This window comes from Durotheca rogersii (assembly GCF_024521655.1).
Source record: "Durotheca rogersii strain YMJ 92031201 chromosome Unknown GGS23scaffold_34, whole genome shotgun sequence".
Classification (NCBI taxonomy): Eukaryota; Fungi; Ascomycota; class Sordariomycetes; order Xylariales; family Xylariaceae; genus Durotheca; species Durotheca rogersii.
In genome coordinates this window covers 227,074-254,115 of record NW_026251265.1, presented here as the reverse complement: position 1 = coordinate 254,115, position 27,042 = coordinate 227,074, and the positions used below count along the sequence as shown (strand labels likewise).

Genomic DNA, 27,042 nt, shown 5'->3' with positions numbered 1-27,042 from the left:
TCAGGGTGGGCGTAGGTAGGTAGGTATGTCGGTGGGAGGGAGGCGTCGTGTACCTGCATTATGTGCCACGCTCCCTTGCGCGCGCCTCCTAATGAACATATACCTGACTCCTGGAAAGTGCAAATTTCCGGGGAGGCTGGGGAGAGGGGGGGAGAGGCTATAATCACCTCACGTACTGTACGGGCGGGTTAGCACTAGGCAACCCTTCCCCGTGTGGATTGGGAATGGCTGCGGGAAATAGGAGGAGGTTTACAGATTGGGTACAGATATGGATGTGTAGATGGACAGACAGACAACCAGATAACCAGACAGCCAGACAGCCAGACAACCAGTTAGACAGACATACAGACAGACGCAGACAGACAGACACAGACAGGCGGGCATACAGACATACAGACAAACATACATACAGAAAGACAGACAGACCCACCGAATCCGTCGGCTATGGAGAGCGGCAAGAAGCGCTCGCAAGGGAGACGCGTATCACCGTGGCCCGATCGACACGGGGACCATATGCAATGTTCTTTTCTTCGACGAACGTGCGACGCGACGGGATCGCGCCGATCCTACCCGCCGAGAGGAGGGCGGCAGCGAGCGACCTAGCCGTATGCCGGCAGATCTTCCGGCTGCAGTAGGCGGTGCCCACCTGAGGAGAGGCGTCTAGGTAACATGTGGATGTGTGTTAGGTGCGCAGGCGTATGGGTTCTGTGAGCGCAATCTCGTCAGGTTGCCGGTCCCACCGCTCGGATCTTCTTCTTCGCTCTATCGGGTGTGCTCGACAGACAAATCGACGCGGCAATTTCCCGCTCACGAGGAGCACGGCATCACGGCGATGTGTCTGAAGCAATATATGAGTATGCCTAGATAAATATGATATTATAAAATATAGGTATATTATAGACACACTGAAACGCATAATGCGAACGCGTAGGCATTCACACGTCTATAACATATTGACACGCAACGGGCGACGGCCTATATGATGAGGTGCGATAGGGGTAGGGGGGTAGGTATGTGCATATGTAGGGAGGTATGCAGCAACAGGGTGGGGGTGTAAGTCAGGTAATTATTGTACGTCAAGTACCTCCTCTGGGAGGTAGGAGGCGGTACGTACCAGCCGTATGTAAGTACACCCCTCTCGCAACAGGTACATGGAGAGCCAAGTACCTACACCTTAGCATGGAAGTACTGGCTCCGTGCATTGATACCACATCACCGCCCATCACCACCTGAAATGGAACATTCCTTCGTGCCGGGCTCGCCATGCCTGCCGGAGTCCCACGCCCTAGGTTCCGCTGGCTCGATGGAGGGCTGGTTTGGGGGTTAAACCGGATAGGCAGGAGATGGGCCGTCTTTGACGTAATTAACCTGTATATGTACTTATCGGGGGAGGACATCGATCGATCTCGGTTCCCCGTCTTCCATGCGCTGCTTCTAGAAAAAAAAAAGGGGGCGGGAGAGAGTTCCTCCATCCACACCGGCGTGCGGAAACGCGTGGGCGCAACCAGTCCGTGACCCGTGTCACAAACAAATCGTCTACCCGACTCTTGGAGGTAGTCAGTCCGCCATGCCTACTCGTACACTGGCAGCAGACCATATCGATGGCCTCCACAACAGCCCGCCGTCACCCACTCGTCGATGCGTACGGAGCCAACAGGACCGACCTGTATTTCAGCCATGCGGACGCGGGGACAACGTAACGACGAAGACTATGCCGGGCCATGCCGGGCCACTTCCTACACAGAGATCCGAAGATGCCCGTAGAGATTCGAAGGGCTCCGAGTTTGCCTGTTGGGAATATCCAGATTATACGTCGAATGGGACTTGAGTCGTCTCGCGTGCGAGGGAATTTGCAACATACCAAAGGCGTGGAGATGCCGTGCTCGTGGAAATGTCGCCTGGACGTATATATGTAAATGTGTGTGTATGTGTATGCGTATGTGGGCATATATATTGAGGTCAGGATCTCTCACCTCCGCGATACTTTTTTTTTTTCACCTACGAATGTCTGTCTGAAGAAATTTGCAGCTACTTACCTGCCTATCTATCTCTCGTCGCCCCCTGATAGACAGTTGTAATTTCATAAACCTGAGTCTGACGTCAAACTTTCACTGCTCAGCCTCCCTATGAATTCCCTCTTGAGCCATTTGTGCCGCTAGCTGCGATACAGTACCGTGATCGGGCAAGATCATCCACTGTCCGTTGTCGTCGGAGGGCCCGGCCGCGCCGGCTTGGCCGCAGCCGGCACATTACGGGGAAAGCACCATGTCGGCGAGTGGGGCGAACCGTCCGTCGCCACCGGAGGCTAGGGCTGCGCCAACTTTCCTAACGTCGTCAGAATCCTCCGCGTAATAGGCTTCCACGGCTCGCCAATCGGCTCCATGCCCGTCTAGGGGTTCCGTATCCTGGATAAGCACCCGAGGCTCGTCTACGAGACCGAGCTCCCCTTCCGAAGCATGGCGCCAAGGATGTTGACCCCGAGGCGAGCGAGATCACGCGAAAAGATGGGTTGAAAGCCAAGGCGGACGTCGTAATAAGCGAGACCTATCCGTCTATCCATTACTACGCACTACCAAACGTCATGCGCGCAAGGATGACATTAGCGGGGAGGGTGGGGGGTGACGCGTCAACTGGAAGCTAGTTCTGGACGGCATTTACTTGCACTTCTGGTCGAAGATCGTCGGCGCGGACTATCCGAGGCCTCATAAGAGCGGTCTCCCATGTTACCAGGTGGCTGTCTTGGCTAATTAAGCAACCGAGACTCTCGGCTGCCTGTCCGACGGGTGGTAGCAGCGGCGAACCGGTGATCGGCGGATCCTGGTCCTCTAGGCCAGTGACGGCACCAGCCGCATGATGGTTGTGTACGGCCCGCGAAATACCTACTAGTTATATTGTGACGCGTGGGGAGGGGGAGAGCACCAGGTCCGGTTTCGGTGACAACGCCCGCCAGGGGATGTCGGATATAGGTGTTTCATGGCGTCGACCTTAGCATAGCCACCCTGAGAGGGTTAAGTCTTGTCCACCTGAGATCTGGCTCGTACCTACTCCTGTCCTTTCACCTGTGGGTTTGGTAAACGGTATCAAACGGCGAGCAAAACCCAACCGGAGTCGCCACGGAAGTGAAGCCCTGGAAGCTGCAGGATATGGAGTCTGGACACGTGGACGGCGGGGCGAGCGATCCTGATCGACGACGCGCATGCCATGACGTCGCTACAGGGCCAAGGGATTGAGGGGGGACGCTGGCCCGCGATGACGTCCCCGCGGCCCTTCGGTAGATCGAAGCGAGGCGGTGCGCGAGACGCGCGCCGCCGCCGTTCTCCATAACACGCACAAGACGAGCTACGGTGGCGGTGGTGAGGAGAGGTACCGCATCGTGAAGAAAAGCACCTCCCACGGCATCCTTAAGGTCCTCGACGGCTTAGAACCGGAGAGATTAAAAAAGCGGGTGGAGGGAGGGGTAGAAGGATCACGTACCTAGACATGCAACTTTTTCTTAAGCATATACCCGCTCCTAGGGACGAGGCAGCACTGTGGGCTCTAAGAGTAAGGACTGCTGCATCTGTACGGTTCTATAGTTTATGATTGTATTCTCGTCTTCCTCTGTACCGCGTTTTGACCTTTGATGGCGGAAAATCCACTATGCGAGAGAGGGACTCTTCCTCCACAGGCATAGGGATTGTTGTAATTTCTTCGTTTGCTCTTGCATTCCCGTTATGAATTACCGCACCGCGCTGCCAGCTCCCTTGTCTCGGGATCAATTTGTTGCAGCACCCCTTAAAATAGCAATCACGGGGTAGATACCAAGAAGTGGCACCGCCGGCTTGGCGATGAAGTCTCGGACAGGCAGAGCCGCGTGTAAGGTGTGTGAGGTACGATGCCGCGTGAGTGGCGTGCATGACGCATCCGGAGGGCGTCAAGCCTGGCGGGATCGTGACGATGCTGGCGTACTGTGCGGGACCCAGATGGCATACCGAATCCTTCTGTCCTGCAAGCCACGAACCACATGAACCAGGCCTTGGTAGGCGTCCCGAGCCGGGGAATAGATGTGCCACCGGTTGCGTGGTGGCGATGTCGCAGGGTGATAAGACGTTTATATTCCAGGTTATGAGGATCGATGAGCCTAACGGGGAACGAATCCGGCTAATGGTTGGAAGGTGGAGATGCGCTATCGAAGGTGATCTCTGGACATTTAAGCCAAACTGATGTTCAAGACCAATGGGGGATGCCGAGCGCCTCGGATGGATATCGGGCATGGATTTACAGCCTTTCTCGCTAGAATTCCGGTAGCGCCTATATTACCTATTCGATAATTATTAGCAGCCTCTCTATTTAAATCACATCGCCCCTACTATCACGACCCCCAGCATCGTGATGGCATCGCAAAGCCTAGACCTGGACGGTCTGCCTCAAAAAGCCCCCCCGAGGCTCGAGAGATCCATGCGATATGCGGATGTAAGTACCACGACCTTCTTGCGCGTATCGTGGGTATCTGACGCTTGTGCGCGCAGGTTGCGGTAACCGCCACTGCTAAGGAGTTCGACGGTGTGTATCGTAACAAGAAATATCACCCGGCCGACCTCGCCAATACCCTGGATCGCGCGTTGGAAGTGGGGGTTGAGAAGGTAATGCTTACTGGCATGTCTCCATCTGACATCCCTATAAACATTGCCATCGCGCGGTCTCGACCGGATCAGTGTTTCCTCACGATAGGTGTGCATCCGTACCACGCTGCGGAGCTCGACAGTGGGGGTCAGGTGTATCTAGAAAACCTGGTGGAGAGCCTCGGAGCTGCTCTCGCCCTGACACCTTGTCCCGTCGCGGCGTTTGGCGAGCTAGGATTGGACTACGACCGACTCAACTACGCGCCTAGGGATGCTCAAATCCGGGCCTTCAAAGCGCAACTAGACTTATTCGTACGAAATGCGTGGGATCTACCACTGTTTCTTCACTGTCGCGCGGCATTCGACGACTTTGTAGAGATCGTGACGCCTTACCTTGGGCGGCTGCCACGGCGCGGTCTAGTGCACAGTTTTGTCGGATCGACGGCCCAGATGGAGAAGCTTGTGCAGCTTGGATTTGATATCAGCGTGAATGGGTTCAGCTTCCAGGATCGGGAAAGCTTGGACATGACGGCGGCGATCCCGCTGGAGCGGCTGCAGATCGAGACGGATGCGCCGTGGGGCGAGATTAGGACCGGCAGCGAGGTCGCGAAGAGGTTTCTCACTAACGCCGCACCGCTTCCGGCCAGCAAGAAGAGGGACAAGTGGGATGCGAAGTGCATGGTAAAGGAGAGGAACGAGAGCTGCGCGATAGAGAGGGTCGCGTACGTCGTCGCTGGGCTGAAGGGAATTTCCGTGGATGAGGTCGCTGAAGCGGCGTGGGAGAATAGCGTACGTATGTTCCGGTTGGGGATACCTGTCAGCGATGATCGACATGTTTGATTGTCTAAGGGATTCATCATGGCCGTATATATCGTGTCATAGGCACATGGAAGCTATAGGGGCGGCATACCTGTACACCGTGGCCAGATCTGCTGATAGGAGATGATTGTAGGTAGAGGATGTTGAGCAGAGAACGGCGCGAACATGTAAGATATGCTAGTGTCGGTGTGCACATGCCTCTACCCCCTATAAGAGATCGAGTGCAAGGGTATGTAATCAACCAATCAAGTGTGAACCGTAGGCAGGGATGCTGACTCATCAAGCTTACTACGTCCCTCTAAGATCTTGTCGCCCTCTCACGCTGACTAATGCTTCCATGTTCAGTAATCGTCAAATCGTGCCTCGGATTATCGCCAGACACTGACTGAAACTCGGCATCTAAGCCCGAATCGTGCGCCGAGACTTACCTGGCTGGATCTCCAAAGGTCGAGCTAATTGGCCATCTACGTCTGCACTGTTGAGGCGCCTCCTGGAAAAGGCGAGCCTTGACAGGGCCTCGCTGCGGATTGCAACGGTAGTTCCTGGGCCAGTACCGAGCTCACAGGAGGGGTGTCCACACCAGCTTCTGCGCCGGTCCGCAGTATGGGGCCTGGGCCCTTTCCAGTGCTTTCCCGATGTCGTCGATACCCCGGCCCAACAACGGTCGCCGTCATGGCGGTAGAGATGGTGGGCTGGGTCACCAAGGCCGCCTCGGCCAGGACAGCCAGGGCTTCGGGTTCAACAGCTTAGTCGAGTCCTATCCTCGACAGAGTGGCTTGTCACCATCCCTAATTTTCCCAATTCCGCCTTCATCGTCTACCGCTTATCCTTCCTCCGCTTCTTCTGGGTTGGCGCAGCTTTCCACTGTCGGGGGCAATACCTCCCTTCTCCCCCCTGAAACACCAGTCGTTCAGTCAGCACGCTGGAGCCGTGGCGCGCAGCCTGTATTGCGGACTGAGCCAGTGGACTTCCAATTTACTGCGGGGGAATCATCGACGTCATTACCCGAAGTGCCAGCAATGCGGTATTTCCACACCGACCTACCTATGCTTAGCGCCGAACGGTACGATGACAGCAACCGTTCAAGACGCCCTACAACCAAAGCCAATCCCATAGGCGGCCCTGTACCTGTTGAGCGCCCTCCCAACCCGAAGAAACGGGGTAGGAAAACGGAAGATGCCGGGAGAAAGGAGAACGGGGAAGAGACGAAGAGGACTCGTGGCCGCCCGCGCCTCGAAACTAAGGACCAGACGCCCACTGAGGTCAGTAGAAAGCCCCGATTGGCCATCTTTACGTACGCGTGCCCAGGTGTATTGTGTCCTCTTAGAGTGCCCCTATCTCGGGTGCTCGACTAGGCTACCTAGCTCCTAGTACGATTTGTAAACTCGTAGGTAAATCGAGTACATACCCATGCTTACATCGTACCTAGCGCCGACGAACTCAAATTCGACTTGCGCAGAGGGCGTATCGTAACCGGAAGGAGAACGCCATAACCGATCTGCAGGCGAAAATTAATGACCTCCAGGAGGTAAACAATGAGATAAACACTGCATATAAGAGCTTATTCGAATACGCGTCAAGTCAAGGGCTCTTAGCCCAGGCGCCTCAATTTGAACAGCAGTTGGGAAGACTTCAAGAGCTTATCAAGCAAAGCCAGGAGAAGGAAGTTTCGGGGGGGGAACACAGCAGTCCAGACAGCAATTCCGACGATAGGAAGCAGGAAAGCCAGAGGACCGAAGAGACGTCGACTGCAAATGAAGAGATATCGTATTTACGGCCAGAGGCTGAATCGACCCAGCTGTTCGCAGGGCTCACCGTAACGCACGAGCCTGGCCCCGCGACACAACAGGAAGTCTTACCTCCTGCTACGAACGTAGGTGCTGTATTAAGCGAGCCACGCGGGGAGTCCTACGAGATCGTTACGGCACCGACTCTCGAAAATGCTAGCTTCGGGGCTGACATGCCATTTGATGCCAATTTATGGAACACTCCGCAATGGCAATCTACCTGGGCTGAGAATCCGTGGAATCGACTCACTGGCCCGCGGACCATGTCCTTCAACGAATGGGCATTCGCTCGGAGGTTGCATCGGCACGCCGTAGAGAGAGCTGTCGCGCTCATCTCGATGCCTAACCCACCTCCGGCCAAGTTGACGCGGGTCTTTGGCTTCGTCATGCTGTTTGAAACTATGGATGAGATTCGCGCGAGAACACTGGCGACCCTGGCCCGAATCAGGAACCAGCCTTTGAACTACTGGGAGTATCCTTTCCATAGGCTCGGTGGTTCTGGTACCCACTTCTCCGAGGGAGGAGAGCACACGCCGTCCAGCCTTTCGGGATTGGGATCCCCTTATCAGAGTAACGGCTTTGGGGTTGGGCCTTTTAATGAGCGGACGACCAGCGTACGCGATACTCTGCTAGGAGTCTCCCAGTATATCAACATGAGCGGCTGGGAGGGCACCTGGTTTGATTCGGGCGAAGTGGAGACGTATCTCGCACAGAACGGGGTAGTCATCCCGGTAGCGGCTGATTTACATATCGTCGAGGTCCCGCCCGGTATGTTTGCGGACGTGCAAACGCAGCCCAACAAGACCCCGGCGATGCCGACAACCCCGCCGAGCTCCGCCTCCGTGCCAGGAGGGGATGCATCCGCAGGCCCCGGGATGTCCGGCAATGCACCGTTGCGAACTATGGCTTTTTCCGGTGGATCGCAACCTCACGATGATATGCCGGATTTCCCAGCGCAAAGCGATAGCTGGCCTGGCCTTTCTGCCCACTCGGATCTAGGAGAAGTAGCACAAACAGCGGACGGAGAGGCAGCATCTTTCGCCGCATTCGGTGACACGGGGGCCGATATCTTCCCGAGTTCCCCATCCTATGTTTTTCGCGGTAGCCAACAAAACACACAGGCTCTAGCGCCTAATGTGGCGCCAACACCAGCCGCTAGGCGAGTCCTCTTAGACGTCAACGAATTCATCGATGGTAAGATGCTCATCCCCCGACCGGTCCCCCATTCCATCAGACCTAGCCGGAGGCAGAGGCTAATCCCGCGGCAGGACTCATAAGCCATGCGAGCTGCCTCGGACGTGCTCCCGCGTTCAGACCGAGAGATATTGTAGGCTCATTCTGGAACGCCGTGGTCGCTAATGTGTAGTGGTGGGGTCTGGCAGATATGCCCGGGAATGGGAATGGTTTTGTACGCTCTGGCGCGCAATCATTAATTTATATACATATTCGTGTCTATATATAAACATGGGTACGGGGACAAGTAGGCGTTCTGTCGGTTTCTTATGGATGCTCGCAGACGACGGATATAACAGGCGGGAAGCTTTGGGGACCGGAAAAGAGCGAAGTATCTAACGGGCTTAGGAATGGGGCGATGTTATCGGGATTCACATGTAGCTATACGGTATGGAACTACGTAGGATAGCCCTCGTCGGACGCCAAAAGTGGTTACGCATTCCATCGTGGCGGATCGTCCTTTGTGTGTGACGGGTCTTGTCCTTCAAGCAACGCTTGCTTCCTATCCTCATAAAGCCTTGTCTTCTCGGCGATCCCTTGCGCCCTCTCCTGCTCGGCCAGCGCCCTCTCTTCCTCGATCAACCTGCGCATGGCATCCGCGCGGGCGACCTGGTCCTCTCGCTCCTCAGACAAGAGGTTCTGCAGGTGAAGGATGCCGTGCTCGTGGAGGGTGCGGCTGTACGTCGCATCTACCCAGAAGTCAGCACGGATATTCGCCGCCTCGCGGCTCTCTGCCGTCATGCTGCTGAAGTACGAATCCGTGGTGTCTCCGCCGTCACCATAGCCGGGCGAGTATCTATCGCGATGGTTCGGCTTATTGCCCTGGCAGCTGAGCAGGAAAGCAACTCGGTTCTCCCACTCGTCCTCGAGCTGGGCGTCAGGCATCAGCTCGTCGGCCATGTACTGTAGGGTGGTGATGCGGGCGACGCGCCTGCGGATATTGTGCGTGAGTACGCGGCTCAGCGACGCCGGCTGCGGCTTTTTGAGCCGCAGGAACGGGAAGTCCCCCGCTAGGTCGAGCCGCGGCACCTGCCGGAAACCGGTTCCGCTGAGCTCCTCGCGGGGCCGCGGCCGCGACGGCGTCGCGTACACCGGCCGGGGGCGCGGATTCTCCGGCGTCGGTTCCGGCGTCACATTCACGAGGAGCGGGGTGTAATCGGGCGGCCGCGTGGCCGGTGGCCTAGGTGGGGTCTTCGAGTAAGGTGGGTTCTTGGCGATAGCAGCGTGAGAGCGTTGGCGCTCCGCGAGGCGCGCGCGCAAGAGACGGATGACGGAGGCGTAGTTGGGGTTCGACTCGTCGACGGTCGTCGGGGCGTCACTCGCCGGCGACCCTGGCGGTGGCGTGGCCGCGGCGCGCAGCAGCGCAAGAATTCGGTAGCCGGCCTTGAGGGCCGGGTTGACGAGGCGGGGGCTGGTGTCGGGGCTGTTGCGCCGGAAGCCCCGTTGGATCAGCCATGTGATTGGGTTCGAAGGGTACGCGCTCGCGATATCATCGGGGAGCGGGACGAGGCGGCCTTGTCGGATGAGTGCGCGGTAGAGGGCGAAGCCTACCGGGGCGCCCGAGAATCGGCGGCGGGGTCAGTTGAACGCCAACGAGCTGGGACGCGCTGGGTTGGCTGTGAGGGCAAGGAAATCTTACATGCTATCCGATGCCGTGCGTCGCGGGCAGGAATGAAGAACGATGGCATATGGCATCGAGGTCCTTAGGTGTGTCTCTCTCTCTGGTGTGGTGATTTCGGGCTTTCGATGAGGGGGAGCGGCTTTCTTTTCTTTCGAAATACCTGTCTCGGATACCTAGGTACTATGGATAATTGTGGTTGGATGACATAATATGCCACCTTCTTAGTCACCCACACGTTATCACGTGCGTGCATGTAACAGTAGCACCCCAAACTTTTTATGACGTTACCCCGTTGCAGATCATGTGTTCCCGGTAACTAGCCGTCTTCTATTCTACCTACTTACCTACATCAGCTCTCTACCCGTTGCATCCTCCGTACATGTTCCGGATCGCCAATATCTACGCTCACCGTATTCCTCTGTGTGCAGATTGCTGCCTTGCTGGATAGGCTATGGGATTCTGCTAGGAGGGTTGGGCCGAAGTCCAGGGACCAAGTGCCTTGTGGTTGGTTAGGCTAGATTGAGGAATACGGACTCTAGGCAATACCTGTCCTCCCAGCTCCCCTCACCGTTGGCGCCTATTGTCCCTGGTCCTGATCCTAATTGTTCCCGGATGATTGAATGACCTTCCGCGCCGATGCCAAATGCCTATGTGCTAAGAAAACGAAATGTACCTATGATCCGTCGTATCCATCCCACCTGGCCTCTCTTCTCCACCTGAAAAGATGTACGGAATGGCGTTTTAGGGGTCCCCGCCCTGAGATGCTACGCCCGCCGCAAGCCTACTAATTGGGATAGACAGACCCCTCAGGGGGCTGCGGCAGCTTCTTGCACTGGCTCGATGCCATATACCTGTAATTGCATCAGAATTTCCGTTTCGTTCGTGCCGGACTTCACACCGTGCGTGTCCGAGAACGTGTGGTATACTCACCTCCGGAGTTCGATCAAGATGGTCTCCATCGTATTCTCTCTCTTCCAGTTGGCCAGGCACGGTAGTTGGCTCGGGTCCACCGTTCCGTTTCGCGGGTTGACGCAGGGCAGGTTGACTTGGCTAACAAACCGGATGGTCGGCGGCTTGTCGGGGTACTGATTACCACAATGCATTTTGACGGAGTAGATTCGGTTCTCATGCATGCTCTGCCGCCATGATCATTAGTTCTTAAGCGCCTTCGACTCATGCAGGGCTGGTAGAGCTACTGACATGGGGGGGTCCTAGGATGGTACCGTTCCAGTCCGACATCAAGAGATCTTCTGGATTGTCCAAGCCATACGAACAAGCCTCTGGATGAAGACCTCGTGTTAGCGAGTCCCCTAGAGGCTGGGGTGGGGAGGGGGGCATTGCACAAAACACACCAGCTCCTAGGCCTTTCTCGCCCTTCTCCAATTCCTCCAAGAGGCGGAAATTTCGTGGGACTTTGGCGCTCATATTCTGCGTAGTCTGTGTGCTCGCCGCTACCGTATGCTCAGATGTGACGGTGAATCGTCTTGCTGTATGAAGAATGAGCGAGGAGCGGGCGAGGAATGGGTATGCGATCGGGGGGTTGGAGTTGATGGTGCGAGGAAGAGAGGAACAAAAGGTAGCCTCGCGTGTAGCGGCTGGGGAAAAGCTGTGGACGAGGGATGTGGTGGGGGGAGGTGACGGTTGGTTGGGTCTCAGGTGCGTTACAGAGGAAGTATAGTGAGCAACCCCGCCGACGGGCTATGGGTTAGGTGCCTGTAGGCACCTAAGGCAGGTTAGGTTAGGTTAGGTAGGTACCTAACTGAATGCCCGGTTAATCAATCCAGTCTTCGCACAGAAGCCACCCCTAGATACTTAGATACCTAGTCGCCCAAACCCTGCACCAGAGGGATGTGGCTGAGAATCGAGGCGGAGCATCTTTGCTTAGTCACCAGACGCTTACTCCTATATCCGGGCTTCCTCACCCAGGCTCCACCTGACACGACGAATCTGGCAACAACACATCCACTCGCCGGACTTGAGCCTCAGTTCGGAACGCGGCCGTCCAACTTCAGACCTCCCTTCCAACGTTCGGCCTTGCCGTATGCGCCCTGTGCGTAAAGTCGCTCATTATACGGCAAGCTAGACGAACGTATTCTCAGATGGATCTTATTCCGGTTGCTTGGCCAAGATGACCACCCGACTCCTTTCTACGGAGCTCGCCAATCTCATACAGGAGAGCAAACGGAAGCATAATGATCTTAGACAGGCAGGCCCACGCCCACTTTCCTACCCCCCGTGCCCCATGTTTGAAGACGGGTCCACGACCGTCGCCATCGTAATTAAATAAATCCCTTGCTAACTTTACCCGATTTAGGCGGCGGAGAAGTCCCTAGAGGAACTCAAAGGCATTAGGGCGACGAGCGAAGCCCAACTTGCCGCCGGTACGCTCAGGCTTTCTAGAATGACCTGCGGGTATTGGGATGCTGATGGTGGATTCGCTAGAACTGTCCCAGAGGGTCAACTTCGTCAACCCTTTCATTATAGCGTGTGGCACGAAGAACGCGAAATTCACCGGGATAGCTATTGTCTGCCTGTCGCGTCTCATCCTCGTTACCGCGCTACCCCGATCTAAGCTGAGCCCGGCCTTAGAAGCCCTGCGTGAGGCTACGTCCGCTGGCCTCGACGTTCAGCTCAAGATTTTACAGGCGCTGCCTTCTTTACTCCAGAATTATTCGAAAGAGATCCAGGGCGACCTTCTAGTTACCGCTTTGAATATCTGTTTCATCCTGCAGACCACCAAGAATGGGATTGTCAGTAATACATCCGCCGCCACTCTCCAGCAGCTCGTCACAACGGTTTTCGAAAAAGTAACAGTAGAGGACAGTGAGTGAAACCCAGATGGGGATGCGAAACCCCGTTTGAAGAGAGGGAAAAGGCTGATTCGGGCAGAATCTCTCTCTGACGCGAGTTACGTTGGTGAAGCCCCGACCGGAGATGGGAATATCCAGCTTCAGGCCGCGTCCATGGACGCCTACCGCATCTTCAATGATATCTGCCTGATGACGGAGGGCCATAGGCCCGAGTATCTCCGGTTCCCTGGCCGCCCTCAGACCTTTGGCCTGGAGCTGATAGAATCTGTTCTGAGTCAGCATGCTGCCATCTTCGCCAAGTCCCAACATCCCGAGCAGGTGCATATACTTCGCACGAGGGTGATGCCTTTCATCATCAAGGCACTCTCTAAAAAGCCGAATTTTGCGATATCCGTTCGGCTCGTACGGATTTTATTGACCTTGTTGAGGAAGAATCTGGAGGTTTTACCATCGGAGAGCGGGGATGCACTCGACACGCTTACCCAACTTCTGGATCAAGACGCGGTTGCCTGGAGGAGAGCACTGTGCATGGAGGTCTTCCATGCTGTATTCTCCGAGCCTCCTCTCCTGAGGCGTATCTTTGCCCTCTTCGACGCCAAAGAAGGAGAAAAGGACATCTTGAAAAATCTCACTGCTACATTCGTCAGGGTTAGCACAGAGAAGCCTCTTGTAATTGGTCTTGGTCATCAATCCGCGATCCCGGCTGCGAACCCTTATGCTGGTCTCGGGGGCTCATCCGACCAAGCGATGTTAGAGGCCAGCGGCGTCACCGGAATCATCAGTGGATCGGTCAGCGACAGCCACAACACCGGTATTAGCTCCCAGTGGAGCACGGTTAGAGTCGCTTGCATCGACCAGCTCGACAAAACCGAGCCTCCGCCAATCCCAGAGTCCTACGTCTACGCATTGACTCTGTCTTGCATTACGTCGCTGTCTGAAGGACTGGCTAAGTTCGTCTTACCGCTCACGGTACCCCCGGACGGTCGATCTCGTCGGCGGAACACCAAGCAGCCAGAACTTGGCAGAGAATCCCCCGGTCCAACCGAAGTAGACGATGTCAATGCGCCGAAGCCGGTCCTGGAGAAGACTGCGTCCTTGATTACACTTGAGAGGTCCGGTTCGTTCAAGAAGAATCCCGTGCCCCTTAACCCTCTGGCCATCAAGGACCACCCCCTTCACGGAGAGATCAAGCTATGCGCGGCCATTATCGAGGAATGTTGGCCGGCTATCCTCGCGACATGTTCCACCTTCCTCTATGCCGCTCTCGACTCGGAATATTACCACAGCCTCGTCCGCGCCTTTCAGAAATTTGCGCACGTCGCAGGGTTGCTTCACCTTAAAACTCCCCGGGACGCTTTCTTAACTACCCTGGGAAAAGCATCTGTGCCACCCAATGTATTCACTGCTTCCCTTAATATCGGTTCATCCAAGCCAGCAGCGGCCAGCCCCCCCGCCGAGACACCTAAAAGTATCCTAGGGAACGCCAAGGGCCTTCTCAGTGTTGATAGTCTGGTGACTCCAGTGGGTGCTGCCGGCGAGCGACAGAGGCAGGCGTCTATGGATGCCAACACTATACCGCAAACGTTGAATACTCGGAATCTACTCTGTCTGAGAGCACTTCTGAATTTGGGGATAGCCCTGGGGCCGACACTTAGCTCGTCTTGGACCATTGTGTTGGAAACGCTTCAGCAGGCTGATTTCGTTCTATTCACGACTGGAAAGTCACCTGGGAGAACCCCGATTGCTGGTAAAGGCCCAGATCCAAGGGCCGAGAACGAAGCTGCTTCGCTCTTGGAAAATTTCAGCGCCGAAATAAGGGCTGTCGAGACTGCCGCGTCCAGACTCTTTGAAAGCACCGTTGATTTCCCGAATGGAGCTTTCGTGGAAGTTGTTGATGCTGTATGCAGCCTATTGGACCAGCAGCTTGAATCAGCTTCCGAACCGTCAAGTCGGCCGCAGTCATCGCTTTCTTTAACATCACCAGGACAAGGCCTCCGGACGCCGACAGGCCAACACCGGAAACTTATCGGCACACCTGGCGCGGCTTCTATGGGTCCCAATCAAGAGGACCTGTTCACCCTCGCAAAGATTGGTGAAATCGCTACCATCAATATTGAGAGGCTTCTAAGCCATTCTCCAGATGTTTCTGGATGGACGCGCATTACTTCCCAACTAGTTGCCACGCTTGGCTCCGTCTCCCTATCGGTCCAAATCCGTAGTTGCGCCGCCGATATCCTCGTGCAACTCGTCTCGGACGCTGCTAAAGCGGCTAGTGGTGTCAACGATCAGACTCGGAGTATGGTTCAGCTTCGCTTGCTAGAGGCCCTTCGAAATTCACTGTTACCATTGCAAATGGAAGACCGGGCAGCTTCCGTGGCCAGTCACGCGGTAGATGTTGATATACATAAAATCATACTGGAAGGCCTCAAGGCTCTTCTCGACGATTGCGGGGACTCTCTTCTCAGCGGTTGGGAAATAACGTTTGAGATTATTGGCAGCATCTTCATCCCAAGGAGATTTGGCAACGATGGTTCGCGTGACACCACTAGCCAGGCTCTTACCCTCACGACACGATCCAGCAAGCTCATTAGATCTGCGTTCAGTTCACTACAGTTAATATGTTCCGACTTCCTCGCATCGTTTCCCGGGTCGTGTTTCCTCATTCTAGTCGATACCCTGTACAAGTTCTGTTCCCAGGATGACGATTTAAACATCGCATTAACGGTGAGAACCCGTTGTTCGCTAGGTGCCGAGTTGTGATGATACTAACCCAACACGCTCTTTTTTTTATCAGACTGTCACGCTCTTCTGGGTCCTCTCCGACTTTCTATCCGGGAGGAGCAGGTCATTGCTAATAACTGATAGCCTGGTTGAAGATGCAGACGAGCGCTCGTTAGTGCGGAAAGCGTCAAACGCAGAGGACGAATCTTCAGATGCGGCTCTATGGATGCTTCTTCTGCTGAGGCTAACTACTGTGACTTCTGACGAACGATTAGACTTGAGGAATAGTAAGTCTCCCAACAATTTCTCCGTTCTTCGCTCTGATGGTGTTCGCAGGTGCAATCCAAACGCTATTGCGAATATTTGATGCATATGGGGAGAAACTAGACCCCGAGGCATGGTCGGTCTGCATCAAATCAGTAATTTTCAAGCTTCTCTCGTCAATTGAGACAGAACTGGAGTCTGTCGGCAAGCCTGAGATAGACGAAAAGATCCGCCACGACTGGCATGACACCGCCGTGGTAGTATTGAATGGGATTTCCGGCCTCCTTGCTAATTACCTCGACGTGCTGACGGTCCATTCAACATTCAACTCGTATTGGCAGCAACTTCTGGGCCACTTTGCCCTTCTCCTCGATTTCCAAGTCTTGGAGATCAGCACGGCAACTTTCAAAGCACTTGCTCAGATACTTTCGCAAAGTCAAGTGAGCACGAGTCAGAATTTCAACAAAACCACGATCGATCTAGCATGGGACCTGTGGTCTCGCGGTGTCCCGGTGTCCAAGGATAGCAACCTCGGCAAGACTACAGACAACCAGTTCTGCCTGCTTGCCTATGTCGCCGCGTTACGCGACGTATACCGTCTGACGCAGGCCGACCTGACAGTTGATCGTATTCGTCGCATGCTCACACTGTTGCGAGAGGTCATGCAAGTAGCCACCCCCGGGGCATACGTGGCTGACATCGATCTCGTCACACCTCTACAAGGGCAAGTCTTGGAAGTAATCAAGATGCTTCGAACAGACCTGCCCGGGGCGCCGTCCGCATTGATATCCCAGACCGCCGAGTTTATCTCTCTCGCTTTTCCGGAGAAATATGACGTGTCAAATCAGCGAAGCGCGCAGAAACGGACCTACGTTGCCATGTCCCGAGCTAGCATGCTTATTCTTCAATCCCTCATAACAGATCACGCATCTGATGCGAATATATATAGCGATGGTGCGTTTCTGGCCGCGTTAACGGCCCTGTCGAGGCCCATAATACTCAAGTACGGATTCCCGATCATCACGAAATCGGATCAGCCCTGGAAGCAATCGACAATATCCGCCTTAGCCATCCTTGAAGCTACGCTTCCACACCTCCAGAAACTCGACATTTCACGGCCGGACCTGCAAAACATCTGGGAGATGATAGTCGCTATTGCCAATGGGATCACCAACGCAGACTGTGATGCGCCGCCGGATCGCGTAAATATTGCGGAAGACGAGGACTTCGACGTTGCCTCGTTTCTGAAGCTCAGAGGGCTTATTATCCCCGCACTTGGCGCGGAGATTATACCGGACAAGACTCGAATGGTTTTCGCAGAAAACCTATTCCGAATGTCCATCATACATACCCCTGCTCCCGTAGAGGCTTCCCTCATCTACGGAACCGGTGGAGGCGGCGTAGGTGGGCTGACAAGCCTATATAAGATTAGAAAAGGCCGTACCATCGACCCGCCTACTACCAAACGCGAGAAGATGGGTTACATCTGCCTGGACGAGTTGTTTGCGCTGGTGGCTAACGACGATTCAACCACGCCCCGGATAACAGTTCAGCCACCAACGCCAGCTTTCCCGCCGCCCAACGCGTCGGCAGCGGTCAAGGCCCCCTTCGTATCTCCTCGCAGCCTAAATATCCGGTTGGCTAGAGTGACGGCGCCGTATCTAATCCTGCGCGCGGCCTTGACATTGAGGACTTACATTGCTGACCAACCGTTGCGCGGACACATGCCGCAGCCGTGGAGTCTGCGCAAGGAGCTGGCTCGGATCCTCGAGCGGCTCGTCGATCTCAGAAGCGAGCCGGACGCCATACCCAACACCCCCAATGTCGAGAGCGAGAGTCGTAAGCATCTGCTTCGCCTCTACCCGCTGCTGGTGAACGCCGCTGGGGTTTCCGGGGCCAGCGGGGACGAAGATGTGCTGCAACAACTGACGCGGGCGTTGGACGTTGTCGGTTCCGAACTAGGATTGTGACAGTTGGTTGCATTCGGGGGTCCGGAGACCTTTTCAGGCGTTCTGGGGACATGCGTCTATTAGACCTGGGAGTGTCTGGCGATGTTAGAATTGATCTCTGATATTAATTCCGAGTGGACATACATCATTCCCTCCTGACAGGTTAGGGGACAGTCTATTTCTATATGCCCCCGCCGCCGCTGATCTCGTCGTAGTGCTCGCATGCCGGAAACTAGTTCCTGAGCCCCGCGTTTATACTTGATTGACAGCGGGACGGATCCTCATCGTAATAGCCGCGTTAACACCACATCATTCACTTTTCTCCTTTTCTTTTCTTTTCGTGGAAAGAGGGGAGGTTGTGGTCGCGCGTGTGAGTTGTGTTTGGGGTGTAATTGTGGTGATGTAGTTTTATGTCCCCCCCCCCCCCCCTCACCCCAAACTCCCGCCTCCTGAGTAGAATTACAGGTTCGTACAACACATACGTGTAGGTGCAACAGAGAGAAAACCCCCCCAAAAGGAAAAAAAAGTAGGGAATCATATATGCCGTAGTGATGGTAGGAATGACACGATGCTTTTGCTTCCTCAGCTTTGTTCCTCTATCATAGTGCCCCGCCGACGCCGATGCTCATCCGTCAGGTGGTTTTTTTTCTTCCCTTCGCGGGGTGGTGATATTCACATTCGTCCCTTTTCGTAAAAATGCACCCTTTCCTCCTCCTTCTCCTCGCTAACCTCGCCCCTACCCTCCCCTTCCTGTTTCGACCGGATGTGTCGCCGTGGCCGCTTATCAGCCGAAGCGCTTCCGCGAGCCCGAGTGATGTTACAGCGAGCCCATGCTATTCATTCCTCAACTAGCTCAACCCCACCCCTCCTGGGTTCTACCTCATACCCCGATTTCCCGGTCCCGTTCCTTCCCCCCTGCGTCATAACGCGTCGAATATGGGCTCTTAGGTCTTTCTGTTCGCGGTGTTATCGAACTCGCGCACCATCGAGTCTACGACGCTCGCCCGGGTGGGCCTGGCCTGCGGCGCGGGCTCGGCGCCGGGCGCGGCGTCGCCGTTGCCGAGGAGCTGCTTGGCCATGGTGCGGCTCTGGGCCTCGCCGACCTTGCCGTAGACGCTGAGGCCGGTGGCGATCATGCCGCCGATGTCGCCGACGTTCCCGGGGACGACGACGGCGGTGCTCTCGCGCGCCAGCTTGCCGAACGCCTCGACGTACTTCTCGGCGACGCTGAGGCTGACGGCGCCCTGGGCGGAGCTGCCGCCGGCGGCGATGCTCCGCGCGACCGCGTCGATGCCCTCGGCCGTCGCCCTCGCCTTCAGCAGGATCGCCTCGGCCTCGCCGTTGGCCCGGTTGATCTGCTCGGCGCGCAGGGCCTCCGAGGCCAGGATGACGCTCTGCTTCTTGCCCTCGGCGATGTTGATGGCGCTCTGGCGCTGCCCCTCGCTCTCGAGGATCTCGGCCCGCTTCGATCGCTCGGCCGTGACCTGGCGGTGCATGGCCTCGACCACGGCGTCCGGGGCGTGGATGTCGCGTATCTCGTATCGTAGGCACGTGACGCCCCAGGCTTGGGCGGCCTCGTTGATCGCCGCGGTGATGTTGGTGTTGAGCGCGGCGCGTTCCTTCAGCACATGGTCGAGGGTCAGCTGCCCTATCTCGCTGCGCATCGTCGTCTGTGCGAGCTGCGAGATGGCGTACTCGGCGTCTTCTACGCCATAGCTGGAAGGAGGGGTGATATTATTAGTGGGGTGGATTTTCGGATGGGGGGGGAGCGGGGGGTGGGGAGAAAGGGCGTCGACTTGGGCTGCGGGCATTGTATAGAAGGTCTATGCACAATACATATCCCAAGTTCTGTTGTATGTGGGAGGCGACATACCTAGCTTTATAGGCGTCGAAGACACGGGTAAACAGGACGCCGTCTAGCTCTAGGGTGACATTGTCGGCGGTGATGGCGCTCTGGCTGGGTATCTCGATGGCTACCTCCTTCAGGCTCTTGACGTAGGAAATTCGGTCGATGAAGGGGACGAGGATGGCCAGGCCGGGCTCAAGGATGCGGTTGAACTTGCCCATGCGTTCGACGATCCATGCGGTCTGCTGCGGCACGAAGCGGATGATGGTGTTGGCGGGGAGGGAGGGGCGTTGGAAGTAGGCGGGAGGAATGGTGCCGCCGAGGCCGGTGACGAGCGGCGGCGCCGGCGCTGGCGATCTAGGAGTGTTGTGGAACGTTCGGAAGGTTGCTGACGCGAGCGCGGGCGTGAGGAGTCGGGATGTTTGGAGGAGGGCGGCTCGCCGTACGGTGGACGACAGAGCCCTCTCCGCTCTGGCTAACGACATGCTTGCTTGTCTGCTTGTCTGCTTGCTGCTGCCGCTGCCGCTGCTGCCGCTTCCTCTCCCTGGCGATGGTTGGCCGTGGTGGTGACCGCGCGGTGCTGCTGCCCGTCAGACAGTTCTTCGCAATCGCCGTTATTTATACAGAGGCAGAACGGACGGTGGATTAGCCGACAGAGGCTGAGTGTGAGAGCCACGTCACGAGTCGGCGCAGAGGAAGGCGAAGGCAGCGAAGCTCGGAAGTGAGAGTGATGACATTTCCTTCGCAGAGCTCTGTTGGATGGGTCCGTCTGCAGAGCCCACCAGGAGAGGCCGGCTGAGCTATTCCAGTTGCAGGCGGACTCTCTTTTTTATTATTATTTTTTTTTCCTGCCGGGATCCTACCGTGAGCTGTCGATTGACTTATGTAAGTGGGGGACGACCCACGAGGTACCCACCAATGGGCGGCATCATTCATTGGGGCAGCCTGTAGGTGCCTATGTGGATCCCAGGGCGCCTGTATTCAAGCTGTTTCTCCAGCACCTACATACATACCTACGTATCCGTATAGTTTTTGACTCCTTTCAACTGATCAGCTCAGGTCAGATGAGCTAAATGGCGAAGACTACCAAGTAGCGCTGCTAGGAATCGAACCTATCCTTCGTTAAGTAACCTACTGGTCTAGGTCTAGCTTTCAACGTTTTGCATGCCTTAACTATGAAGCAACGGAAGCGAACTAGCTACAACGCACAAATAGCTATTTGCTGCAGGCAGACCGCCAACGGCACCCTATTTGATCCATCTTTTCGTCAATTGAAGCTATTCCCAACCTCCTAACGACTCTGTGAGCAGTTTCCGACCTTCCCTGCCCGATCTCTGACAAATGGGCTGCCCACAACGAGATGGGCAGTCTCCGTAACGAGATGAGCCGTTCCTGCGCCGAGATATACTCGCGCTTCGATCAACGCCTCGATCAACGCTCCGACCAACTGACGAAGCTCCTGACGAAGCGTGAGGACCGTGGGAGCAGTCAATCCACGAGTCAATCACCCAGTCAGTCACCCGCCCGACCTCCTGCTCGACCTGAGCAAGCCCAACCAACACCGCCGCCGACTGGTGAGGCCTCCGGAGGAGCATATCAACGACAGCCTGAACCTAGGCCAGAGGCCAACCCACAGCGTGGTCCTCAGGGCCCAGCTCCGGCTGCTGGCCCTTCTCTCCAGCGGGTTTCGCTACTCCCGCTGGACCTCCTGCTGCACGGTCCTCACGCTTCGTCAGGAGCTTCGTCAGCTGATCGAAGTGTTGATCGAGGCGTTGATCGGGGCGTTGATCGAAGCGTGAGGCCATTTCGTCGATACGGGAGATCATCTCGGCGCGGAGATTCTGTGCCAGGGGCTCCACTCGCCTGTGTGCGTCATCGGAAGACTTGCTGTAGGAAGCTCGGTCGCCCGCGAGGGCTTTCAGGTCGGTATCGGGCTTAAGGCTCGGTTCTCCGTGTGGAGAGGACGCGGGGATGGCCGGTGAGGACCTCGTGGGATGCCTGTTTTGTCGGTAGTCGGGCGGGGAGGGTTGGAAACGACTTGCAGAGCCGTTGAAGAGTTGTAAATAGCCTCGATTGCAATATATCGGTTCAATAGGGTGCCGCTGACGGTCTGCCTGCAGCAAATAGCTATTTGTGCGTTGTAGCCGGTTCGCTTCCGTTGCTTCATATTTAAGGCATGCAAAACGTTGAGAGGTGAACCTGAACTGATCAATTGAAAGGAGTCAAAACTGCCATAAACGTAAAGACAGCTAATTCAACAGCTTTTAAATACAGTTTCTTTTGCAGTTGAAACGCTGTTGCGTTGCGTTGCATTTCGTGCCCCGGGATCCTGGATACACCTATCTCTCTTGGCCAGGGCCTCTTATAGGGCCCCTATATCTTCATAGACTCCTTAATTGCATATATCCTTCCTTCTACCCGCCGCTGTCTTCAAGTTTTCTTGGCTTCAACAATTCCAACGTATTCTCTCGTATTTCCACGCCGCCTCCCTCCCCGGGCCCGACACAGCATTTCCCCTCCCTTCTCCTCTACCCAGTAGTCCTGAGTGCAATGCGCTGAACGCCAGACGGGGCTGCTATGGTTCTCGGCTCTCCCTTCGAGCTGCTTGCGCAATCCGCCTTACTTATCGCGAAGACGACACCGCCAGAATGAATCTGGAAGGTAGAGAGGTAGACCTGGCGATGCGCGCACCTTGGCGTCCTTAGAATGCGGTGACTCTCCGCATCATGCCGCATTTCCGCCCACACCTGCGCCAATCGCAAAGTGACCGCATAGGAAGGTAATCTCCAGCCGATGCTACTGCGCATTGTCGAATATGTCTAGCGAAAGCTCGCCATCACGCCATCCCGCGGAGACCGAGCGAACCTTGAGTAGTATATATATGTGAAGATGGCCTTGGTCAACGGCCGGCAACCTCAGATGGGTTTCGACAGTGTGAAGACCCAACTCCGTCTTTCTCCCTGTGTATTACTCGGTCGCTTCTTCAGCCGTCACGATGAAGGCGGCCCTCTTGGCTTCCCTTTTAGCCCCTCTCGCAGCAATCGTTGCAGCTTCTGCTGGCACCGGGTCTGTGTCATATGATGGGTACAAGGTCCTGCGTGTCAACACTTTAGGGAATCCTCGTGCTGTGAAGCAGAAGCTGTCGGAACTCGCGCTCGAGCAATGGGACCAGAATCCTTACCGGAGCATCGACGTTGTTGTCCGACCCGACCAGATTGCCGCATTTGAGGCGCTTGGCCTTGACTATGAAGTCATGCACGAGAACCTAGGCGATTCAATTGCCGCGGAATCAGCAGCTAGACCTTCGTCCAAGAGGCAGGCCGACGATCTGTCCTGGTATGACTCGTATCACGACTACGAGGACCATATCCAGTATTTCCAAGACTTGCGCCAGTCTTTCCCGAACAACTCGGAAACCATATCATCAGGTACTTCGTACGAGGGAAGAGATATTTACGGCCTGCATCTTTGGGGGGCGGCCGGGCCTGGAAAGCCAGCAGTGTTGTACCATGGAAATGTGCACGCAAGGGAATGGATCACCTCGCCGGTACGTCTCGATAATACGACATTCCCTGGCCGCGCGAGATTTCGTATAATACCTACTAACCACCCAAATTCCAGGTTGTCGAGTTCATCACCTTACAACTCATCACCGGCTACAAAAATGGCGACAACCTCATTCGTTCCTTCTTGGATAGGTACGATTTCTATATTCTTCCGATTGTAAACCCTGATGGTAAGTAGTTTTAGACAGCCTTCCCGCGTATGTGTCGATCTGTCAGCGAAGGCTAATACTTCCAAGGCTTCGTATACTCGCAGAAGGTAGATCGTCTATGGCGTAAAACCCGCCAGCCACCTCCGCCTCCGCCGGCGAATCAATCTTGCTTCGGCCGGGACATCAATAGAAATTGGGCATTCGCGTGGGATGCCAACCCCCTCGGCGCCTCCAGGAATCCGTGCTCGCAGACCTACAAGGGCGAGGCCCCTTCCGATACCCCGGAGAACCAAGGATTGGACAAGCTGGTGCGACAGCTGCGCGATGGCGCGGGCATCAAGCTGTTCATCGACTGGCACAGCTATGGGCAGTACATCCTCTCGCCGTTCGGGTACAAGGAGACGCTATACGCCCCCGAGCTCGGTAAATGGACCAAGGCAGCGGGCATCGTCAGCGACGCGATCCGCGACAGCAACCGCACTGCGCAAACGACTTTCACGTTCGGACCCAGCGGCGCCGCGCTCTACACCACGACAGGTGCTGCACCTGACCACGTATACAGCGTTGGCCGTGCCGACTTCTCGTACACTATAGAGCTCCGCGACACAGGCAACTTCGGCTTCGTGCTACCCCCCGGGTTGATTCGGCCGACGGCGGAGGAGCAATGGGCGGGGCAGAAGGCCCTACTAGGGTTGCTGGATGAGGAGTTCTTCGATGGGGTGGGCCCGGCTTGATCCCTGACCCTTGGCGGATTCTAGTGTTACCGCCATTTTTCATCACCTGCCGAGAAACCCCGCAGAGAGGATATCCCCGAGAGTCAGATAGCCAGATGCTGGTGACCTATATTTAATACCATTGGCGAAATAATCCCCAAGGGTCCATTGAGGTCTATTCCCGCCTCGTCGTGAGTAATCCTGCAAGAGCAGAGCTGTTGCCGAATCCCCCGCACTGCAGTCCTTTGGTATTTTTGCATGATGGACGGTTCTCAGGATGTGGTGAAATTGGTAAGCCGGTAGCCACAGTGGGAGGTAATAGGCCCGGTACCACTTTGGCGCTGATCTCTTACAGCCAGATGCCGACGGGGCCCGTCTCAATGTCTCAGTGACGCGTACGTACACATATACACACACATAAATATCGCTCTCGCCTTATTAACACGTTGGGTCGTGTTGCTCCGGCCTCGGATGTTCTGCTCAAGACTTTGGGAGAGTATATCAAAGTTACCTTTAACACAATGAGGTCTATTCTATACTCGTTTTGGCTATTACCTCGGTTGATACCTTTTAGTCAAGGGCAGACTGAGGAAGCATGGACGGCGCTTAATACTTCTATCGGCGGGCGTCTCCATCCCTTGCGGCCATTTGCGTTTCCGTGTTTCTCGGTTTATAACGGAGAGGCCACCGCGGTTGACGGAGCCGCATGCTCCCTGATCAGGGAGAACTACACGACAAATTCAGTTCGTGTAGGATACCCTAGCGGCTACATGAATCTGCAAGACGAAATGTGTCTGAGTGATGCCTCGGACCAATGCCTACTCAATAGCACGGTAATTCCGGCGCCGGAACCGCCCTCGGGGGTTTCATGCAATCAAGGCAGCGTCCCTTCGTATTACATCGAGGTCCGGGGAGCGTCCGACGTCAGGGCTGCTTTTAAATTCTCACGGGGATACAGGATACCCTTGACCATCAAAAATAGCGGCCATGACTACATGACCAGAAACAGCCAGAAAGGCTCGCTTGCGCTCTGGGTGCACCATCTGCAAGAGCTCGCCTTCCACGACAATTTCGTGCCAGAGGGATGTGCGGCGGATCTGAGTGGCCTTGGTGCTGCGATCACAGCGGGAGCTGGTGCTAGCACTCACGACGTGATGACCTTCGCATCTCAACACGGCAGCACTTTTATCGGTGGGTACTCGCCGACGATTGCGGTCTCGGGAGGATGGGTCCTCGGTGGCGGGCATAGCGTGCTATCGCCCGCATACGGCCTCGGAGTCGATCGGGTGGTGCAATTCAAGATCGTCACTCCTGATGGTGCCGTCCGAGTTGCTAACCAATGTCAGCATGAGGACTTATTTTGGGCTTTGCGCGGCGGCGGTGGGGGGACATTTGGTGTTGTCCTAGAAGCTACGCATCGCGTTGAACCCTCAATGCCCGTCGCGATCGCCAATATCAGATTGCCTTCGAACAGCACGTCAGCGACAGCCTTGGAGTGGATTGAGTTGATGGCACGACAATCCGTGGTCTGGGGTAAGCAGGGATGGGGAGGGCACGCGGCAGGATTGTATCTTACGTACATGAATCCCCTCCCAGCCATCGCCAACTTGTCAGATGGAGGCGCTGCTGCACGAGAGTCGATGAGCGCCGTCATGGAATTCGCACTTGCTGCTGGGGGCACCGGTATCGTTGAAGTTTTGCCCGATTACATCGATGTGTGGAATAAATACGTGCTACCAGGGGCACGAACATCGTCGGGGGTGGCTCGCATGTTGGCCACTAGACTATTGCCGCGGAGGCTATTCGAAGATGAAGCTGGCATCACTCAGATAATGAACTTCATGAGGGCCGCGCAGGACCTGGGTTTTGACCCGCGGAACTTCTACTGCCCAGTGGACACCCCCTTCGTCGCGGACGGCGCGTCAGCCTCAGCGCAGAGGAGCGGGAATACGGCCACATCCGCAACATCCGTTCATCCAGCGTGGTACGATTCTCTCTGGGACATTTCGACAAGCTTACTCATTCCGTGGAACGCGCCATATGCAGACCGTCTGCGGAGCATGACAACCCTTACGAGAGCGACAGTCCTTGCCGAGAAATTGACCGGCACTGACGGGGGGTCCTATGTAAACGAAGCCAACCCCTTCACCCCGAACTGGCGCGAGTCATGGTGGGGCGGCGATAACTACGCGGCGCTGCTCGCGGTCAAGAAGAAATACGACCCCGAGGGACTTTTGAAGTGCTGGAAGTGCGTCGGGTTCGAGGATGAAGACATATTCAGCGATCGGTTCCGGTGCCAGGGGAGGCTTGAGCAGGACGTCAGGGGTGAGATAGGTAGGAACGCATAACACGATCAGTCCTGGCGGTGTATTTCGCGGATCCTCCAGGGTTAGTTCTGACCGTCCCCAGACCAGGAAGAAGTCTGTAGTTAGCCGTATGCTCTTCTTTGATACGCCGAGGAACGGTGGCTTGCAGTATGTGCTACTCATTGGCGAGCAATGGCTGGGAGCACGATACGACGAAAGCCTCTTGGAGTGGATAATACAGCGTAGTCTTGGGAGACGGAATTGATCGCCCCGGAACCTATCGAGCTAGTTCTGGTCTCTTAGCATCCCAGATGGCAACATATTAGTAGAAGATATTATAATCCGTATTAACGCATCTTACTGTTCACATGACCGGCAAGGGGGTGAAAGGAACGCGGACCTCGTAGCTCACCACTCACAAAGAACCTGGAGGCTTCAAACGCCGAAATGGTCCCCGGAGAGGTTATTCTGCATCATCGGCGTCCCGTGAGATATAATTAACTTATCGCCAATTCGCCCGTGCTATTAATGGCGTCGATAGATTGAATCGCATCTCGTTTCGGCGGAGAATCTGTGCAATTGGCGTTGGTCACATGAGAGGAAGAAGCTCTGCAGCCCGTTGCGCTGACACGATGACGGCGAGGCTTATAGCCCGCT

General features: G+C 55.7%; 9 protein-coding genes across 9 annotated transcripts; 5 read left to right on the top strand and 4 right to left on the bottom strand.

Annotated features, from left to right (window-relative positions):
• Positions 1 to 3,383: 3,383 nt before the first annotated feature.
• On the bottom strand, positions 3,384 to 4,788 carry GGS23DRAFT_329214 (uncharacterized protein). Its single transcript, XM_051512946.1, has 2 exons — positions 4,634 to 4,788; positions 3,384 to 4,299 (listed from the first exon to the last, which is right to left on the bottom strand). Exon 2 carries the CDS (start codon positions 4,251 to 4,253, stop codon positions 3,570 to 3,572), a length of 684 nt encoding a protein of 227 aa, XP_051368011.1. The 5' UTR covers positions 4,254 to 4,299; positions 4,634 to 4,788; the 3' UTR covers positions 3,384 to 3,569.
• On the top strand, positions 4,288 to 5,696 carry GGS23DRAFT_329639 (Mg-dependent DNase). Its single transcript, XM_051512948.1, has 2 exons — positions 4,288 to 4,452; positions 4,509 to 5,696. Exons 1-2 carry the CDS (start codon positions 4,372 to 4,374, stop codon positions 5,439 to 5,441), a joined length of 1,014 nt encoding a protein of 337 aa, XP_051368010.1. The 5' UTR covers positions 4,288 to 4,371; the 3' UTR covers positions 5,442 to 5,696.
• An 80-nt stretch (positions 5,697 to 5,776) lies between these two features.
• GGS23DRAFT_329020 (uncharacterized protein) lies at positions 5,777 to 8,723 on the top strand. Its single transcript, XM_051512944.1, has 3 exons — positions 5,777 to 6,682; positions 6,850 to 8,401; positions 8,476 to 8,723. Exons 1-3 carry the CDS (start codon positions 6,056 to 6,058, stop codon positions 8,571 to 8,573), a joined length of 2,277 nt encoding a protein of 758 aa, XP_051368009.1. The 5' UTR covers positions 5,777 to 6,055; the 3' UTR covers positions 8,574 to 8,723.
• On the bottom strand, positions 8,679 to 10,212 carry GGS23DRAFT_329115 (uncharacterized protein). Its single transcript, XM_051512945.1, has 2 exons — positions 10,080 to 10,212; positions 8,679 to 9,987 (listed from the first exon to the last, which is right to left on the bottom strand). The coding sequence occupies exons 1-2, from the start codon at positions 10,126 to 10,128 to the stop codon at positions 8,873 to 8,875; spliced, it is 1,164 nt and encodes a 387-aa protein (XP_051368008.1). The 5' UTR covers positions 10,129 to 10,212; the 3' UTR covers positions 8,679 to 8,872.
• A 44-nt stretch (positions 10,213 to 10,256) lies between these two features.
• On the bottom strand, positions 10,257 to 11,814 carry GGS23DRAFT_586477 (UBC-like protein). Its single transcript, XM_051517440.1, has 4 exons — positions 11,414 to 11,814; positions 11,262 to 11,341; positions 10,992 to 11,197; positions 10,257 to 10,912 (listed from the first exon to the last, which is right to left on the bottom strand). The coding sequence occupies exons 1-4, from the start codon at positions 11,484 to 11,486 to the stop codon at positions 10,846 to 10,848; spliced, it is 426 nt and encodes a 141-aa protein (XP_051368007.1). The 5' UTR covers positions 11,487 to 11,814; the 3' UTR covers positions 10,257 to 10,845.
• Positions 11,815 to 12,246: 432 nt separating this feature from the next.
• On the top strand, positions 12,247 to 17,972 carry GGS23DRAFT_328681 (uncharacterized protein). Its single transcript, XM_051512943.1, has 5 exons — positions 12,247 to 12,267; positions 12,376 to 12,884; positions 12,951 to 15,595; positions 15,666 to 15,879; positions 15,929 to 17,972. Exons 2-5 carry the CDS (start codon positions 12,482 to 12,484, stop codon positions 17,824 to 17,826), a joined length of 5,160 nt encoding a protein of 1,719 aa, XP_051368006.1. The 5' UTR covers positions 12,247 to 12,267; positions 12,376 to 12,481; the 3' UTR covers positions 17,827 to 17,972.
• A 777-nt stretch (positions 17,973 to 18,749) lies between these two features.
• GGS23DRAFT_600584 (uncharacterized protein) lies at positions 18,750 to 20,136 on the bottom strand (the record flags this gene model as incomplete). Its single annotated transcript, XM_051519100.1, has 2 exons — positions 18,750 to 19,521; positions 19,679 to 20,136. The coding sequence occupies 2 exons, from the start codon at positions 20,134 to 20,136 to the stop codon at positions 18,750 to 18,752; spliced, it is 1,230 nt and encodes a 409-aa protein (XP_051368005.1).
• A 2,416-nt stretch (positions 20,137 to 22,552) lies between these two features.
• GGS23DRAFT_328572 (uncharacterized protein) lies at positions 22,553 to 24,273 on the top strand. The gene is made up of 3 exons (XM_051512942.1): positions 22,553 to 23,198; positions 23,273 to 23,387; positions 23,454 to 24,273. Exons 1-3 carry the CDS (start codon positions 22,647 to 22,649, stop codon positions 24,098 to 24,100), a joined length of 1,314 nt encoding a protein of 437 aa, XP_051368004.1. The 5' UTR covers positions 22,553 to 22,646; the 3' UTR covers positions 24,101 to 24,273.
• A 327-nt stretch (positions 24,274 to 24,600) lies between these two features.
• GGS23DRAFT_607645 (FAD-binding domain-containing protein) lies at positions 24,601 to 26,427 on the top strand (the record flags this gene model as incomplete). The annotated part of the gene is made up of 1 exon (XM_051520078.1): positions 24,601 to 26,427. The coding sequence occupies one exon, from the start codon at positions 24,601 to 24,603 to the stop codon at positions 26,425 to 26,427; it is 1,827 nt and encodes a 608-aa protein (XP_051368003.1).
• Positions 26,428 to 27,042: the final 615 nt, after the last annotated feature.